The sequence below is a fragment of the Dreissena polymorpha genome, chromosome 8, assembly GCF_020536995.1.
Source record: "Dreissena polymorpha isolate Duluth1 chromosome 8, UMN_Dpol_1.0, whole genome shotgun sequence".
In the NCBI taxonomy this organism is placed as follows: Eukaryota; Metazoa; Mollusca; class Bivalvia; order Myida; family Dreissenidae; genus Dreissena; species Dreissena polymorpha.
In genome coordinates, this window is record NC_068362.1 from 45,688,732 (window position 1) to 45,706,163 (window position 17,432).

Consider the following 17,432-nt stretch of genomic DNA (forward strand, 5'->3'; position numbering starts at 1 on the left):
TTGAGCGTGAATATATCAAAACAATGGATTGATTATATTCAAAGGGACTAATAATTGTTAACGTAAACTGAAAATGCGATATAAAAGCTGTGATGGCCGAGTGGTTAAGGCGTTGGACTTGAAATCCAATGGTATCTTCCCGAGCAGTTTCGAACCTTGCTCGCAGCGTATATTATTGTAGGTTTTGATTTTTATTTACAACAACACAAGAAGTACTTTATAAATGGCTAATCGTATCATGTGTATTTTAAAACTTAACTTGAATCTACTCACTGTTTACCTGAGTGTTTTTCATTTGCTTAAGTATCCCTCTTGCAAATGCAGTTATCGTTGTTAACGTCAAAAAGATGTATGGCAGATTGATATATCGATCCCGGCAGGACTCGAACCTGCAATCTCCTGATCCGTAGTCAGGCGCCTTATCCATTGGGCCACGGGACCGTGTCGAGCAAACTCGTTTGTGCTCATTCAAAATTTTACTAAAGAGCCTGTTAAACTTCCGATTAAAACAAAACAAAAACATAATACTAGGATTGTACGACAAATCATTTGACTTACATAGTAAGTAAATAAAAAAACTTGACGTGTTTTAATGACGGGAACAACGGCTGTGAAAAAAAAAACATTATCTGCAATCGATTAATTTAAACATACGATCCTGGCAGGACTCGAACCTGCAATCTTCTGATTCGAAGTCAGACGCCTTATCCATTAGGCCACAGGACCAGAAGAACAATATAAGATACGCCCGTTTATTACCGTACCGTTATGACAGACAATAATTGCACTACGTTCCGTTATGTAACATGCTCAGATTTATTATTAAAACATCTGTATACAAATAGCAAATAAGATCTCTCTATCTGGAGCTATGCACCTTATCCAAAGGTCATTGACGAAAGTCGCTAACAATTATTCATGTTCAATTTAAAACCTAACGAAAGTTCCATAATGTTTACCTGCGTGTTTCTAAATAATTTAAGTATCCCTCTGTCAAATGAGTCTGCAGTAATCGTTTTTTAAATTGCATTTACGTCAAAAGATGTACGATATATTAAAAAATCGATCCCGGCAGGACTCGAACCTGCAATCTCCTGATCCGTAGTCAGGCGCCTTATCCATTGGGCCACAGGACCATTATGGTGCCCATTTGTTTCGTTTTGATATAGGTAGCGTTTGAACATGCAAAGCAATATGTACTTGCATAAAATTAGCTGTTGTGGCTATCCCGTTCACACTTTTTAATGAAGTATATATTTGTGTTATATCCAGAGAAACGAATATATAACTAAGCATTCCGCTAGCAATCGAACATGCAATCTCCTGAACTCAGTGAGTCACCTTATCCGTTTGACCATGGGACCAATGTGTACACTATATCGTCTAGTACGTTGAGCGTGAATATATCAAAACAAAGGATTGATTTTATTCAAAGGGACTAATAATTGTTAACGTAAACTGAACAAGCGATTTATAAGCTGTGATGGCCGAGTGGTTAAGGCGTTGGACTTGAAATCCAATGGGATCTTCCCGCGCAGGTTCGAACCCTGCTCGCAGCGTTTATTATTGTAAGTTTTAATTTTTATTTACATCAACACAAGAAGTACTTTGGAAATGGCTAATCGTATCATGTGTATTTTAAAACTTAACTCACATTTACTCACTGTTTACCTGAGTGTTTTTCATTTGCTTAAGTATCCCTCTTGCTAATGCAGTTATCGTTGTTAACGTCAAAAAGATGTATGGCATATTGATATATCGATCCCGGCAGGACTCGAACCTGCAATCTCCTGATCCGTAGTCAGGCGCCTTATCCATTGGGCCACGGGACCGTGTCGAGCACACTCGTTTGTGCTCATTTAAGATTTTACTAAATAGCCTGTTAAACAACCGAATAAAGCAAAACAAAAACATAATACAAGGATAATACGACAAATTATTTGACTAACATAGTAAGTAAATAAAAAACATGACGTGTATTAATGACGGGAGCAAAGGCTGGAAAAAAATGCATTATATACAATCGATAAATTTAAACATACGATCCTGGCAGGACTCGAACCTGCAATCTTCTGATTCGAAGTCAGACGCCTTATCCATTAGGCCACAGGACCTGAAAAGCAATGCAAGATACGCCCGTTTTTTACCATACCGTTATGACAGACAATAATTGCACTACGTTCCGTTATGTTACATGCTTAGCACCTTTGAAAGCTAACGAAAGTTCCATAATGTTTACCTGCGTGTTTCTAAATAATTTAAGTATCCCTCTGTCAAATTAGTCTGCAGTTATCGTTTTTTTAAATTGCATTTACGTCAAAACATGTAGGATATATTGAAAACCGATCCCGGCTGGACTCGAACCTGCAATCTCCTGATCCGTAGTCAGGCGCCTTATCCATTGGGCCACGGGACCATTTTGGTGCCCATTTGTTTCGTTTAAATATAGGTAACGTTTGAACATGCAAAGCAATATGTACTTGCATAAAATTTGCTGTTGTGGCTATCCCGTTCACACTTGTTAATGAAGTATATATGTGTGTAATATCAAGAGAAACGAATATATAACTAAGCATTCCGCTAGCAATCGAACATGCAATCTCCTGAACTCAGTGAGTCACCTTATCTGTTTGACCATGGGACCAATGTGTACACTACATCTTCTAGTCTGTTGAGCGTGAATATAGCAAAACAATGGATTGATTACATTCAAAGGGACTAATAATTGTTAATGTAAACTGGCCATGCAATTTAAAAGCTGTGATGGCCGAGTGGTAAAGGCGTTGGAGTTGAAATCCAATGGGATCTTCCCGCGCAGCTTCGAACCCTGCTCGCAGCGTTTATTATTGTAGGATTCAATTTTAATTTACAACAACACAAGAAGTACTTTGGAAATGGCTAATCGTATCATGTGTATTTTAAAACTTAACTCACATTTACTCACTGTTTACCTGAGTGTTTTTCATTTGCTTAAGTATTCCTCTTCTAAATGCAGTTATCGTTGTTAACGTCAAAAAGATGTATGGCATATTGATATATCGATCCCGGCAGGACTCGAACCTGCAATATCCTGATCCGTAGTCAGGCGCCTTATCCATTGGGCCACGGAGGGGGGGGGGGGGGCATGCGTATACGGGAGCTTACCGCGTTTAAGTGAGAAAGTTGGAACAAAACTTCAAAGATGGTGTCGTTTGTTGAGTTTTCTTGAAAGAAGAGAGAATATTTTCACCCGATAAGCCCCTTTGTATTTAGAATTATTTTAAATGAATATGCCATTTCGGCTCTCCGGTGTTTGTGTTTCCCTCGGTTTCTTGTTTGAAGATCATAGACGTCGCGATAAAAAAGTTATTTAAGGAAAACCGTCCACAAATCTGTTGTCTCCTTATGTGACGTTCGAGAAATGGGATGTACAAATATCATTTTCTCTTATAATTCACAGTATTGATGCACGTGTACGGTAAAATTTAACTAAAGCAATGATTGTTTCAGTTTCCCGACGCCGTTTTATCTCTTATAACTAATTTATTGCCAAAAACTATTGGTTTAACCCCTCTTTTTGGAACTGACTTCCTTTTAAGCACATTTGGGAGATGACTTCCCAAAGACCAACATAGCTCATACCCATGTTAGAAGGTAATACACGAACTTTCTGTCGTGAATGAATTTACCATTGATATGAATGGTTTAAAGAACGTTTCCTCTGTTTATACGTATACCTCTTTCATACTTTACAAAGATACGAAACCTCAAGCTACATGACATAAGATGAAACATAACTTGTATTGTTATACACTGCGACATTATACGTGTGGAGCTTCACTTTTTTGCAATATACATGTACTATTAAGCAGCATAGTGCCCTTTTTGGAAGGGATATTATGTTCTGATGTTGTGTAATCGACTTACCGGTTCGGAATCCATTTTAAACTAATTGGCGTGTGCACACAGCAGCGGATAGTATGCAGGTCAACAATAGATTTTACATCCTGTTATGCTGGTTTTGACAACCGACGCATATATACATTTATGAATGAAAGGCTTCATGAACTTTGACGTCGCTCTTGGTTACCAGAAAATTTCCCACGTACGGATTTCAACCGTCATTTTTACAATCTATTTAATGCACAAGTGCTGGAATTTATATAGCGTTTTTTTAAAGGTGTATGTCCAGCGCGTGTGCCGGGAAAACAGGGCTTAATGTATTTTTTTTTTGTTCAGCTCAATAATTTTATATCAAATCTGTATGAAAAAATGTCAGTGAACATTAATCCGGTGTTAATTTTATAAAATATTGAGGCGTTCATTAATTATGGATCTAAAACGGAGAATTAATCCGCATATTAAAAAAAACAACTGGCATATTGCATATTAGTTCGGAGACATGAAATTATTTTGAAAGAAAGTAAATAAGAGGTTCAATTCTATATGAACAAGTCTCGCTGCGCACCATTACGCTTTTACTTCTTGTATATATTTGACTCTCATGAATCTTGGCAAATACCTAGTGTTTTATATTGCTTAATCTAAATAAAGTTATGCATCTATATGTACTTTAAGCAGCATAACATGACTTCCAAATGACCAACAGCCCTTTCATATGTGAAAGAGATTTTGACACGAAATACCTACCCATCTATAATAAAGTTTATATGTGTACTTCAATATTATAGTTTTATAGCATGTTATGTGGTGCAATATAAGTGTTTTCTTAATCATTTTACTGTAGAATTATAAAAATGCTGTACACAAAACCTGCCGACCAATTGAATTCACCGATTTTAAAGAAGATGGGTTGTGGGGTGGCTGATGTACAAGATAATAGAATGTTTATCAGCCCTTTCAGTAATATTTTAATTAATTTAATGTATGTAATGACGTGGCAATCTTATTCTGATATGAAATTTTCTTTAACCACTCTTTTACTGTCTTTTCAGATGATGAAGGTTAAAGGGCGATAATAAGTGCATCTTCCGTTGCAGTATACAATTACGTAATTAGGAATTTAAAATTAGCGGAGGACTGGGATACCATTCCCCATTTATGGACCACATGAGTTTAAATGTAGAATATGCAAGAGAGAGTCCTTCAACAGAGCCGGGCTACAACAGCAAATAAAACAAACGAACCAAACAAAAAACTGTAAGGCTGATGTAATCTGTGTTTTTTGTTTGTTTTATTTTATTATTTCTACATAGACAAGTCTGACATATAATTGCTATGAGTGCTACGTAGTTACACGTTTTGTTCCGTATATGTCATGGTGCTAGTTTCTCACTTTTTTATGAAAATAAACCATTATCTGTGTTACGTCATTTCTTCCAACGATGTCTCTGCATACATTTTCAATTGTATTCAGTACTTACATACATGATAAAAAAGATTTGGGTCGGAATGAATTCGTTATGCATTTGACATATCAACATTACTTACGATTGGGGATCGCAACTACGATAACACGGTCGGGAGGTGTAGACCATATCCACTTTACCATGTGAAACTGCATCGACTTAAAATGTTGACATTGTTTGGCACCAATTTTCTGCTTTTGCCGAGAGCGCTGTGAAGGTTAGTCTGTTTGAGATGGACGTCGTTGACAACGTAAACCACTCCGCGAAGGTCCCAACGTCCGCCGTCAAGGCGCGCAGGTCACCAAGGACAGTGAATGAATTCTTAGGTACGCGTGGTTCATTCGAAATGAGTGACCATGTACAATTAATGCGTGAAGCATTTAAAATATAATAAAAACAATTCTAAAGTACATTCGTTTTTCATATATTGCATGACATTATTTTTATTTATATTGCGCGATATGTTTAAGATTTTTAGTATAATGTGCTTTTCATTTAAAACTAAAAATTATACTATTAAGACCGCTTGGGCGTGGAAATACGAGTATATTTAACAATGGCATGTATTAATGTGTCCGTATATGTATTTCAGAGATGATTGGAGTACCAGATTGCCGGGACAGCTCCAGCCTTCACCTTCCCGACGTCGACATTTAGACATTTAAATTAAGCCCCAGTCTCATATAAGCACGGTTGGCTACGGCAGTTCCGGATCATCACGAATACACCCAGATCCGGGACGATCCGTGGACTGGTTGGTTTCTAAGCGACAAAGGTTTTACCAAGATCATAACGTCGGTGACAACACGGCACCCAAACCGACCACACGTACAAACACGGACAGCCCGACAGCATTACGCAATCAACACGGAACAACACGGCAGACACTTACCATCAGGTTGGTTTTCGGTGAATCCATACTTTTACAATCAGATCTCGAAAGTGTAACCTCGAAAATTTTCATTTCGATGCGACTCTTAATTGCATACTATTTTCAGTTTATTATTATCACACAGCAGAAAATCATGCACATATAAGTATCAAAAGTTGAACTAAAGGAAACCATCGACATAGGCGTGTTGTGTCCACATGATCCTTAATCTATACCTAACGAAGACGCATCAATGCCATCCTACTTTTCAGCAGATGAAACTCTCTGTCCTGGCAGGATGACATGATGTGAACATTGTGATTGAACAAAATAGTTCATGAACATGTCATTTTATTGTACATCTAGCGGAGTTTTAATTGTGAACACTAAAATGTGGATTAATATTTTACGAAATTTAAAAAGTTAACATCATTTGACAATAATATTTGACAGATTATGTTCTGTGTGATAATAATAAACATGAAATGTTATGTCATAATGTCATATCGATTTAAAACATTTCAATGTAAAAAACTAGCATTCAATATTAAGCGTTAGCAATCTGCTTGAAATCATCGGAAATCAACTTTATTTTATGCAAGTTATTGTCCCTCCGGGGCAAACGTGATTGTTCCGTATCGCTGCCATGTTTTTCCGCGTCATTGTCGTTAAAGTCCGGGATTGTCCGTGTAGATTCCGTGTTTACCCGTGACACTCCGTGTCTATGCCGTGTTGGTCCGTAATAGAACGTACCTCTGCCGGGACAGTCCGTGTTGCCGCTGTGTTTGTTGGGTTTAGCTTCCGTGTTGGTACAGACTGGTCCTTGTGGATCCGGTGTTGTCACCGGAATGATGATCTTTGGAAGAGCGTCGACGCTAAAACATTAAAAAGTCAACGGATTTTATAGGATCTTGATCCGGGCAATCAGAGACGATCTGGGACTGCCGTAGTCATCTGTGTGTATATGGGACTAGGCTTATATGGGCTTTACAAATTTAGAAAATTTAAAAATGTCAATATAATTTTAAAATCTTAATTAATAAAGAAATAAATGCTTATGATTGTATTATGTTTCTCAGTTCTAGATTGACATTAGAGCTATATGATTGTACGTACAATGTTTATGAACGACACTCTCGCGGGGTTTATGAGTAAAACGTATCGTAAGCAAACATCCTCACATACATTGTATGTAGTGAAAATGCATGCACCAACTTAGCTATTATTTCGAGTTTATTTCAATCTGGTTACTTAGTGCACTTTCCTGACATGGGGTAAGTATTGACATATTTGAAAACGTAAAACGTCTTACGGGCTTAATATCAAACCTCTAATTTATTGCCAAAAAACTAACGGTGCTGTATTGCGCATGTTAAAGGTCTTCTGAGAACCGGGATCCACTTGATCGAGCAATTTACCATCGACCATCGAAAGGCATATGTAGCAAACCGATTCCGTTGCTGTGTTGTCTTACAACGGAAATATAAAAAGTCGCCCTGCTAATTTGAGCCAAGTTTTACAATGGCCATGCTACGATTAGCCATATCCAAAGTACATCTTGTGTTGTTGTTAATGAAACGTAAAACATACAATAATAAACGCTGCGAGCAGGGTTCGAACCTGCGCGGGAAGATCCGCATAGGATATCAAGTCCAACACCTTAACCACTCAAGTTTTCGTGAAATTATATTTAATTTTTATTGACGTCAACACATGCATTTAATGTTCAAATTGAACAAATAAACAAAATGAAACATACGCAATTATCTAAGGTCATATCGGTGTTGTAATAAACAGATCTTTCTTCGTCAAGTTCAGGTCCGTGACATAATAAATCAGTCGTCTGAAATGAGAATCAGGAGATCGCAATTTTTAGTCATTTAGGCTTCGCACGTTGAACTACATTTAACGTTGCTATGATCCGTTTATACACGTCCGGTCCATCTTTGCCGTGTTTTAGCGTTTATTTTACTTATGTTGCCCAGCTCTGCTGTGTGTGATTGTCTAAATATAGTATAATATTATACTATACATGTTTTATAAAAGTACAATATATATATAATACTAAGAAAGTGCTAATAATAACTAAATTCAAGTTATCCGTTTAAGTGCATTCTTAGCTCTTTATTTTATTTGGCAAAATGTGAAATGGTAAATTCTTCAATCTGTGAACTGTTCCTTTAGTTTAAAACCAGGTCTCTTCAATTTGAAATCATACTTGTAAAAAAATATAATTGTGGTGATCAAAACTTGTTCTTAAATACCTTGCTATTTTATAGCACATATCATTAAACATTCGTCACTTATCGTTTTTATGTGGCTGATCTAACTGAATATTTTAATTAATAACTGAAGAGGCCCTCTTCATACATATTACCATCGATGTAAGTGAACGTGTATTAGAAAATAATTAGAAATATTAATGAGTCTGTGCAAAATGATAAGATTCAGTTCGTACATAATGACTTCGGTGGTTTAGTTCACGCAATTATAATTAAACGTTTTTTATGTGCGCTGCCATTGCTTTTCAATTCACTGTGCTCTCTTTCGTTGCAAGTCTTTTTTTTGTACAAAATAAGCTACGGAATATACTTAGCAAGAAGTAATTATACATACATATCAGACATTGATAAAAACAAATAAGATAAAGATGTCATAGTGACAAAAGTTACTAAAACTCGTCTATCAATGCTGCGTTCTATTATACGCGAAATCACGATTGGAAATTTAATAAAATATGTGGGCAATACTCTTGGAATTCATACTATCGTTATAACAGTATATTCTTAAATTTAATTCTCAGCTAGCACGTGCCGCTCTTGAGCTTCAAGAACCTTGAAGCAGCTCGTGCAATTACACCTCTAGTAATACTCGCGAATATCAATTGATTCGCGCTGCATTTAGAGTGCAACTTTTGATGTTGAAGAGAAGTCTCCAAATTTATTCGTTAACATTTACTTTAATAACATTCAGGAATTGAACGCAGCCTCGGGATTGTGAAGATAACAGTAAAATGCCAAAAATGCAATCAACAGGTTAGTGTGCGAAAAATACTTATAAATTTACATGTATTATTTTAATAAGGTATTCATAATAGTATAGTGTATTATTGAGTGTCGTACAAAATCATAAAATAAGCACTATTTGTTGAACATGTTTTGCAACTGTCACTAATATAAACATACACATGAGACCAATTTATAATTCTTTCATGCAGATTAAATATAGAGAAAATCATGCGCACGCTATACGAGAAGATATAACAAATGTGTATGTATGCACTTTTATTTTACTTTGTATGTCTATTAAGTTTATTTTTCATATTGCAATTATCATGATATACACAAATGCATAAACACTCCCCTCTATTCTGCTATCAACATCTCCATTATTCTTCCATCTCCCATCGTCTCTGATCCCGGAATTCTCGTCTCAAATCTTCAATTCTCGTGTCCTCCCTTCTAATCAAGTCTTTCATCCTGGTATTCTCGTTTCAAATCTCAAATTCTCTTGCCCACCCCTCTATGTTACATCCCCCTTTAAGGAAGTGGAATTGGGAGGGTTTAATGCAGTCAGTTTGCTACTAAGCACATATTATGCAGGTCCTGATACATAAGATTTTTAAAATGCATTTCAAAATGATAAGTTTTGGTATCAGTTTAAAGGTACATGTGCAAGTCACAAGACAAAAGCGCTGATTTGTGCATTTCTTTGCATGTTGGTGGTTGCCAGCCTCAATAGTAGGGCATGGTGTTTGCATTCAAGATAGCTGTGCCGGTGTCTGTCAAAACCGGTGTGTATCTTCTAAGGTAATTATTTTGAGTTACCCGGTATAATCAATCAGGCTGACACATGTTTACGTGAACTGGACATGTGATTCAATTGATAATAACAATAGTGTTCATGTAGGGCTGTACTCTTTTAATAAATCGATGCGTAGATTTAATATATGTTGTAATTGTTTCAACACTTGTTTTTGTGTTCTTTTAAATAATTAATTTTTATGAGTTAGGTAGATCTTTGGCATGCTCTAATAAATCCGTGTCATGTTTTAGATTAGAGACTGCATGCTGACACAATACTGTTTGGAGGAAATAACTGTTGGAAAAGAATACACTATCCACAATTCATTGATATTTAGAAACATACGATCCTAGCAGGACTCGAACCTGCAATCTTTTGATTCGAAGTCAGACGCCTTATTCATTAGGCCACAGGACCTGAAGAACAATACATGATACGCACGTTTACTACCGTACCGTTATGACAGACAATAATTGCACTACGATTGTTATGTTACATGCTGAGCTTTAGCATAACAAATGTGTGTATACAAATAGCAAAATAGATCTCTATATCTTGAGCCACGCACCTTAGCAAAAGGTCATTGACGAAAGTCGCTAACAATTATTCATGTTCAATTAAAAACCTAACGAAAGTTCTATATCGTTTACCTGAGTGTTTCTTAATAATTTAAGTATCCTTCTTTCAGATGAGTCTGCAGTTATCGTTGTTGAAATTGCATTTCCGTCAAAAGATGTGCGATCGATTGAAAAATCGATCCAGGCAGGACTCGAACCTGCAATCTCCTGATCCAAAGTCAGGCGCCTTATCCATTGGGCCACGGGACCATTGTGGTGCCCATTTGTTTTGTTTTAATATAGGTAACGTTTGAACATGCAAAGCATGTATGTACTTGAATAAAATTAGCTGGTGTGGCTATCCCGTTCACATTTTTAAATAGGGTATATATTTGTGTTATATCCTGAGATATGAATATATAACTAAGCATTCCACTAACAATCGAACATGCAATCTCCTGGACCGCAGTGAGTCACCTTATCCGTTTGGCGATGGGACAAATGTGTACACCATATCTTCAAGTATCGGTGAGCGTGAATATATCAAATCAAAGGATTGATTATATACAATGGGACTAATATTTGTTAACGTTAACTGAACATGCGTTTTATAAGTTGTGATGGCCGAGTGGTTAAGGCGTTGGACTTGAAATCCAATGGGATCTTCTCGCGTTGGTTCGAACCCTGCTCGCAGCGCTTATTATTGTAGGTTTTACTTTTCATTAACTACAACACCGTATCATGTTCAATTTAAATCTTAACTCGTATTTTACTCACTGTTTACCGGAGTGTTTTTCATTTACTTAAGTATCCCTCTTTTAAATGCAGTTATAGTTGTTAAGGTCAAAAAGATGTATGGCACATTGCTATATCGATCCCGGCAGGACTCGAACCTGCAATCTCCTGATCCGTAGTCAGGCGCCTTATCCATTCGGCCACGGGACCGTGTCGAGCACACTCGTTTTTGCTCATTTAAAATTTTACTAAAAGGCCTGAAAAACTTCGAATAAAACAAAACAAAAACATAATACTAGGATTGTACGCCAAATCATTTGACTAACATAGTACGTAAATGAAGAACGAGACGTGTTGTTAATGACGGAAACAGCTGTTGTAAAGCAATACATTATCCACAATTAATTAATTTTTATAAACATACAATTCTGGCAAGACTCGAACCTGCAATCGTCTGATTCGAAGTCAGACGCCTTATCCATTAGGCCACAGGACCTGAAGAACAATAAAAGATACGAACGTTTACTACCGTACCGTTATGACAGACAATAATTGCACTGCGTTTTGTTATGTTACATGCTGAGCTTTAGCATTACAAACATGTGTGTACAAATAGCAAAATAGATGTATTTATTATCGGTGTGTGATTGAATAAAGTTGTTATACAGGTTTTGAAGGTGCGCATGTTCAATGATGCGGAAATCAAGATTTCCTCGTGCATAGATTTGTAGGTTTGTTCATTCGACAGACAAGCAGGGTAGAGCGTTGACGTGCTTTAAATCGTTTTATTTTTCTGCTCAACCACATTTAATTGTGAAAGTTATTTTATTTTTGCACCCTATTTGCATTGGCAATTTGTTTAATATGGACAGTCAAGATGAGGGGCGTGATCGCATAGTCGGCGAAGATAGAGCTGACAATGTAAATGGACACACGGAGCGACCACGTGGTAGCGGTCACGAAGGTAGGCCCTCGGGGGATAGTGAGGAATTGTTTGACGTGTTTGGTCTATTTAGAAGCTTCTTTGATTCACAGTTGTCATCGTTAAAAAGGGATATCACAAGCCATAAAAATGTTGATAAAATTGATGTGCCTGCTTTCAAGAGTGCCTCGTGTCAACATCAGTTTGTATTCAATACTGAAATCTGCTCTTTGCTTCAATGTATATTGGACAGCGATAGTCTTGGCTTTGCTAAAGAAAAGGCAAGGTTTGAAAAAACTAACTTACAGAAATAAACTTGTCAGGTTAGCTGATTCTTCCCCCGGGGGCTGGGCCACTGTTGCTGAATATGAAAAACCAGTAATAGGGTCGGATAGTGATGATGAAAATAAAATAAACAAAGCCGAGGCTATAGCTGTCAAAAAACTGAAATCAAATCCTTCTAATTCGTTGAAAGTAAGTTCTGTTTTCAATCGTTTGGCTGATCGACCATCTGCTTCCGCTTCCCCGGCTCCACCAGCGCAGGATCCTTTTGTTGGTCCTCTTTTCCCATCTCGACCGATGGCTATGGGAGTCGAGCGCCAACAGTTTTTTCGGCCCTATCCAGCCAGAGCCGGCGCCAACACCACGTGCTTCGCTTGTGGACGACAGGGCCATTTCCGGCGCGAGTGCGAGTGGGTTAACCGTTTCCACGGAAACATCGTGCCTAGACGTGAGACCGGAAATACAGATAGAAAACTATCATATGATAAGTATATTGCTGGTTTAGACATTTCTGACATTGATGCGCATTGTGAAGAAAAGTATCAGTTATCACATTCTTCAACTGTAAAAGGCCGTTTAAAAAGACATGTTCGTTTTTGGAAAAGCATCGGTGCCAACCCTGATATAATTGACGGTATTATAGGCGGTTACAAATTACCATTAATAGAATTACCTTAAAAATGTGTATCTGCAAATAACCAATCAGCTTTAAAGCATAAAGATTTTGTAAACGAGTCCGTGCAGGATATGTTAAATAATGGCTTTATTGTAGAATCAATAGAAATCCCTCATGTTGTAAGTCCATTAAGTGTAGCCGTAAATGCAACCGGCAAGAAAAGGTTGATTTTAGATTTACGATTTGTTAATAAATACATATGGAAAGAAAAAATGGCTTACGAAGACTGGAAAACGGGGATTGAATATTTTGATCCGAATTGTTTTTGCTTCAAGTTTGATTTGTCAAAAGGTAATTATCATTTCGACATATTTTCTGAAATATTTTGGATTTTCTTTAAATGGTAAATACTATATTTATACAGTGGTTCCTTTTGGTTTGTCATGCGCACCTTTTTGTTTTGTTAAGTGCCTTAAGGAGATCAATAAATAATGGCGTTTTAATGGCATAAAAATTGTTATGTTTTTAGATGATGGTTGGGGAACTAATTCTAATATCGAAAATGCAACACAAGATGCAAATTTTGTTCGAAATACATTACACGAAGCTAGACTTGTAATCAATGAGGAAAATTCAATATGGATACCATTTCAGAGGCTAGAATGGGTAGGATTAATCTGGGATAGCCAAATGTTTTCTATCGAAATTCCCGATAAAAGAACGCTTGATTTAAAAAATACTCTTTTAAAGGTATTTTCTTCCATGCCAATGGTTTCGGCCAGGGATTTAGCTAGATGTACGGGGAAAAGTATTTCTATGATGCCTGTTATAGGTAGTCTAGCAAGATTAATGACTAGATTTCTTTATTCCGTAATCAACTCTAGACAGTCGTGGGATAGAGTTATAGCCTTTGATCCAGATAGCTTTTGTATTTCAGTATTAAGATTCTGGTTAGATCGCATAGATGGCATACAATCAAGACCTCTAAGTAAATGTACATGTGTCGAAGTTTTGAAAGTGTACAGTGATGCAAGTGGGTTTGCCTGCGGGGCTTACATTGTTGATAGGCCAGATTTCATTTTTCATGATATATGGTCTAATGTTGATTGCAATAAAAGTTCTACTTATAGAGAAATTAAAGCAGTATTTCTAGCTTTACGGGCTTACGGTAATTTTTTAAGGGGGAAAACTGTAAAGTGGTTTTCTGACTCTCAATCATGTGTACAAGTGGTAAGGGAGGAAGTTCTAATCTCGAGTTACATGATCTAGCTCTGAGCATTTTTAGTATTTGTTTGAAGATGAACATAGGACTAGAAATACAATTGGTTCCTAGAGAATTAAACTCCATTGCCGATAGTATTAGTAAAATTAATAATACAGATGAATGGGAAGTTTCACGAGATTTCTTTGAGTATTTGAATAGCATCTGGGGTCCATTTTCGATTGATCGCTTTGCTACTTTTAAAAATAAAAAGACTTTGAGATATAATTCAAAATTCTATGATTTTGAAACGGAAGCAGTTGATTGTTTTACCCAGTTTTGGGGTGCCGATTTGAATTGGTTAGTACCACCTATTTATCTGGTAGGAAAAACAATTATGCACATTCTAGAATGCAACGCGCATGGCGTTTTGGTGGTACCCAGATGGCCTAGTACGGCCTTTTGGCCATTCTTATTTGAGGCCGGAAATGTACAAAAGCATTTTATAAAGGATATTATTGTGTTCGATAAAGGTCAGAATATTTTTGTGAACAACAATCACTCTGTATTTAGCTCAAGACGTTTTTCTAGTAAAGTACTTGCTACTCGAATATAACTACACTATATGTGCGTTGTTATGTGAATGTGATATGAATGTTTTCGACTGTTTTGCTATACTTATGGTATAGTTTGGATAAGTCACGTGTTTTTATTTGTATTTATAATTTAATGGATATTATTTTGCATGTATGGCTATGAAGAATGTATAGAAACCATGTTTGGTGAATGTTTTGTTCGACTGGTACCGTTTGCACCTGGTGCTTACGAAGTCGTGTACAGTACACGAAGAAGTGAATATTTGCAAAAAAGAAAGCAAATGATATGTTTTAAAAAGGATAATACTTGCAAAAAAGAAAGCAAGGGTTTAAATTAGTACTTTTTAAATTATAATACTTGCAAAAAAGAGAGAGAGCAAGGAAAATGTAAATTCAAATTGGAGATTACTTGCAAAAAGAGAGCAAGGAAATTATTAAAGTAAGTAAATTTACAGTATTAATGTATGCTTTTATTGGAAATGATTTATACATTTGACAGATGCCTTTAAGATGGGTCGCTGGATCAGCAGAGAATGTCTTCCATCAGAATTGCAAAAGTCTCAAGAAATTCTGAAGGATTTGGTCAAAACATCAAAGTCAGATAACACCTACAAACAGTATAATACTAATTTTGAAGCATATAGTGCATGGTGTAAAAAGTACGACTTTAATCCTTTGCCATCGACGGAGTATCATGTCAGTCTGTTCTTGGCTACCCTTAAAAATTCTTGTCCGTCTGCCTCAAAAATTAACGCGATTGTATATGGTATTTCATGGGCTCATAAAATTGCGGGATGTTGTGATCCTTGTGAGTCTGATCTGGTTACTTTTACTAAAAATGGATTAATAAGGTCAAATTCAAAATCACCAGTTCAGAAATGCCCGATAACTATAGAGGATATGATAACGATTGTTAAACATTTTGGACACTCTGATTCCTTATTAGATTTGAGATTGGCGCAATGTGTTTGGTATGTTTTTCAGTTTTTTTTAGATTTAGCGAATTGGTTTCTTTAAAAAGATGCGATGTATCATTTTTTGAGGATTGTGCTAAAATTAACATTTGTAAGAGTAAAACGGATCAATTGTGCAAGAGCGAACAGGTGACTATTTGTAAAACAAATTCAGATTTATGCCCTGTAAATTACTTACAAAAATATATCTTTGAAGCAGCTATTCCAGATACTTCAAAAGATTTTTTGAGAAATATTACGCGACAAACTTAGTGCTATTGGACTTGATCCTAATGTTTACGGTTTGCATTCATTTCGGTCAGGGGGAGCAACTGCTGCTGCATATAGCGGTGTGGCTGATAGATTGTTAAAAAAGCATGGGCGGTGGAAAACTGATACTGCTAAGGATCGATACGTGAGAGATTCGGAAGAAACACAAAAAAAAATGTTTCTTCTCATTTGGGTTTGTTAATTTATATGGTACTTGATGTTGGAAATTGAAAATTTTACATCATATTTTGCCCCGTTCTTTTTCTGTCGATTATTTACCCTGCTTGTCATGACACCTAAACAAATGTGTTTGTTTTTATTATCAACGGTTAGATGATAAATTATTTATGTTTGACATAAAATGAAATGGAATATAAAACATAAATGTATTTATTATCGGTGTATGATTGAATCAAGTTGTTAAACAGGTTTTGAAGGTGCGCATGTTAAATGATGCGGAAATCAAGATTTCCTCGTGCATAGATTTGTAGGTTTGTTCATTCGACAGGCAAGCAGGGTAGAGCGTTGACGTGCTTTAAATCGTTTTATTTTTTATTTGTTAATGCTATGTTTTGTTTAAAGGCTAATATTATGCTTTATGTGTTTCAGTGAGTGTTAAGAGAGTAGAAGGATGACTTAAGATAGAAAGGGGCATTGGTTCCGGACATTAACGAGTATACTTGTTGTACTCCATTTTTCGCAGTTCTATGTATAATGACACTTATTTGCCATTCATACTTTATGGCAATGTTTTTTTTGTTTTGGAACCAGTGTTTGTGCGTGTGTTTTCAAGAAATAAATTACCCTGCTTGTCATGACACCTAAACAAATGTGTTTGTTTTTATTATCAACGGTTAGATGATAAATAATTTATGTTTGACATAAAATGAAATGGAATATAAAACATAAATCTCTATATATTGAGCCACGCACCTTAGCAAAAGGTCATTGACGAAAGTCGCTAACAATTATTCATTTTCAATTTAAAACCTAACGAAAGTTCCATATCGTTTACCTGAGTGTTTCTTAATAATTTAAGTATCCTTCTTTCAAATGAGTCTGCAGTTATCGTTGTTGAAATTGCATTTCCGTCAAAAGATTGCGATCGATTGAAAAATCGATCCAGGCAGGACTCGAACTTGCAATCTCCTGATCCGTAGTCAGGCGCCTTATCCATTGGGCCACGGGACCATTGTGGTGCCCATTTGTTTCGTTTTAATATAGGTAACGTTTGAACATTACTTGAATAAAATTAGCTGGTGTGGCTATCCCGTTCA

At 36.3% G+C, this 17,432-nt stretch overlaps 2 protein-coding genes and 14 non-coding genes across 24 annotated transcripts in view; 6 read left to right on the forward strand and 10 right to left on the reverse strand.

Moving 5' to 3' along the window:
- LOC127841495 (probable basic-leucine zipper transcription factor S) overlaps nucleotides 1-17,432 on the forward strand; it is a 156,880-nt gene that overhangs the window by 83,404 nt on the left and 56,044 nt on the right. The gene's annotated exons all lie outside the window — the stretch shown is intronic.
- LOC127841494 (GRIP and coiled-coil domain-containing protein-like) overlaps nucleotides 1-17,432 on the forward strand; it is a 104,092-nt gene that overhangs the window by 30,831 nt on the left and 55,829 nt on the right. The window contains exon 6 of one of the 9 annotated variants that reach the window (XM_052370345.1): nucleotides 5,941-6,814. The exons of the other annotated variants lie outside the window; for them this stretch is intronic. Within the exon in view, the coding sequence (XP_052226305.1) occupies nucleotides 5,941-6,005 (65 nt within the window). The 3' untranslated portion in view covers nucleotides 6,006-6,814. Of the gene's footprint in view, nucleotides 1-5,940; nucleotides 6,815-17,432 lie in introns of those variants that run through there. 9 annotated transcript variants of the gene reach the window in all.
- Trnas-uga (transfer RNA serine (anticodon UGA)) lies at nucleotides 87-168 on the forward strand. The gene has a single exon. It is a non-coding gene; the product is annotated as a tRNA-Ser (tRNA).
- On the reverse strand, nucleotides 369-441 carry Trnar-acg (transfer RNA arginine (anticodon ACG)). The gene has a single exon. It is a non-coding gene; the product is annotated as a tRNA-Arg (tRNA).
- On the reverse strand, nucleotides 654-726 carry Trnar-ucg (transfer RNA arginine (anticodon UCG)). Its single transcript has one exon. It is a non-coding gene; the product is annotated as a tRNA-Arg (tRNA).
- On the reverse strand, nucleotides 1,064-1,136 carry Trnar-acg (transfer RNA arginine (anticodon ACG)). The gene has a single exon. It is a non-coding gene; the product is annotated as a tRNA-Arg (tRNA).
- Nucleotides 1,478-1,559, forward strand: Trnas-uga (transfer RNA serine (anticodon UGA)). Its single transcript has one exon. It is a non-coding gene; the product is annotated as a tRNA-Ser (tRNA).
- Nucleotides 1,760-1,832, reverse strand: Trnar-acg (transfer RNA arginine (anticodon ACG)). The gene has a single exon. It is a non-coding gene; the product is annotated as a tRNA-Arg (tRNA).
- On the reverse strand, nucleotides 2,042-2,114 carry Trnar-ucg (transfer RNA arginine (anticodon UCG)). Its single transcript has one exon. It is a non-coding gene; the product is annotated as a tRNA-Arg (tRNA).
- Nucleotides 2,344-2,416, reverse strand: Trnar-acg (transfer RNA arginine (anticodon ACG)). Its single transcript has one exon. It is a non-coding gene; the product is annotated as a tRNA-Arg (tRNA).
- Nucleotides 2,758-2,839, forward strand: Trnas-uga (transfer RNA serine (anticodon UGA)). Its single transcript has one exon. It is a non-coding gene; the product is annotated as a tRNA-Ser (tRNA).
- Nucleotides 10,368-10,440, reverse strand: Trnar-ucg (transfer RNA arginine (anticodon UCG)). Its single transcript has one exon. It is a non-coding gene; the product is annotated as a tRNA-Arg (tRNA).
- On the reverse strand, nucleotides 10,778-10,850 carry Trnaq-uug (transfer RNA glutamine (anticodon UUG)). Its single transcript has one exon. It is a non-coding gene; the product is annotated as a tRNA-Gln (tRNA).
- Nucleotides 11,195-11,276, forward strand: Trnas-uga (transfer RNA serine (anticodon UGA)). Its single transcript has one exon. It is a non-coding gene; the product is annotated as a tRNA-Ser (tRNA).
- Trnar-acg (transfer RNA arginine (anticodon ACG)) lies at nucleotides 11,453-11,525 on the reverse strand. Its single transcript has one exon. It is a non-coding gene; the product is annotated as a tRNA-Arg (tRNA).
- Trnar-acg (transfer RNA arginine (anticodon ACG)) lies at nucleotides 17,274-17,346 on the reverse strand. Its single transcript has one exon. It is a non-coding gene; the product is annotated as a tRNA-Arg (tRNA).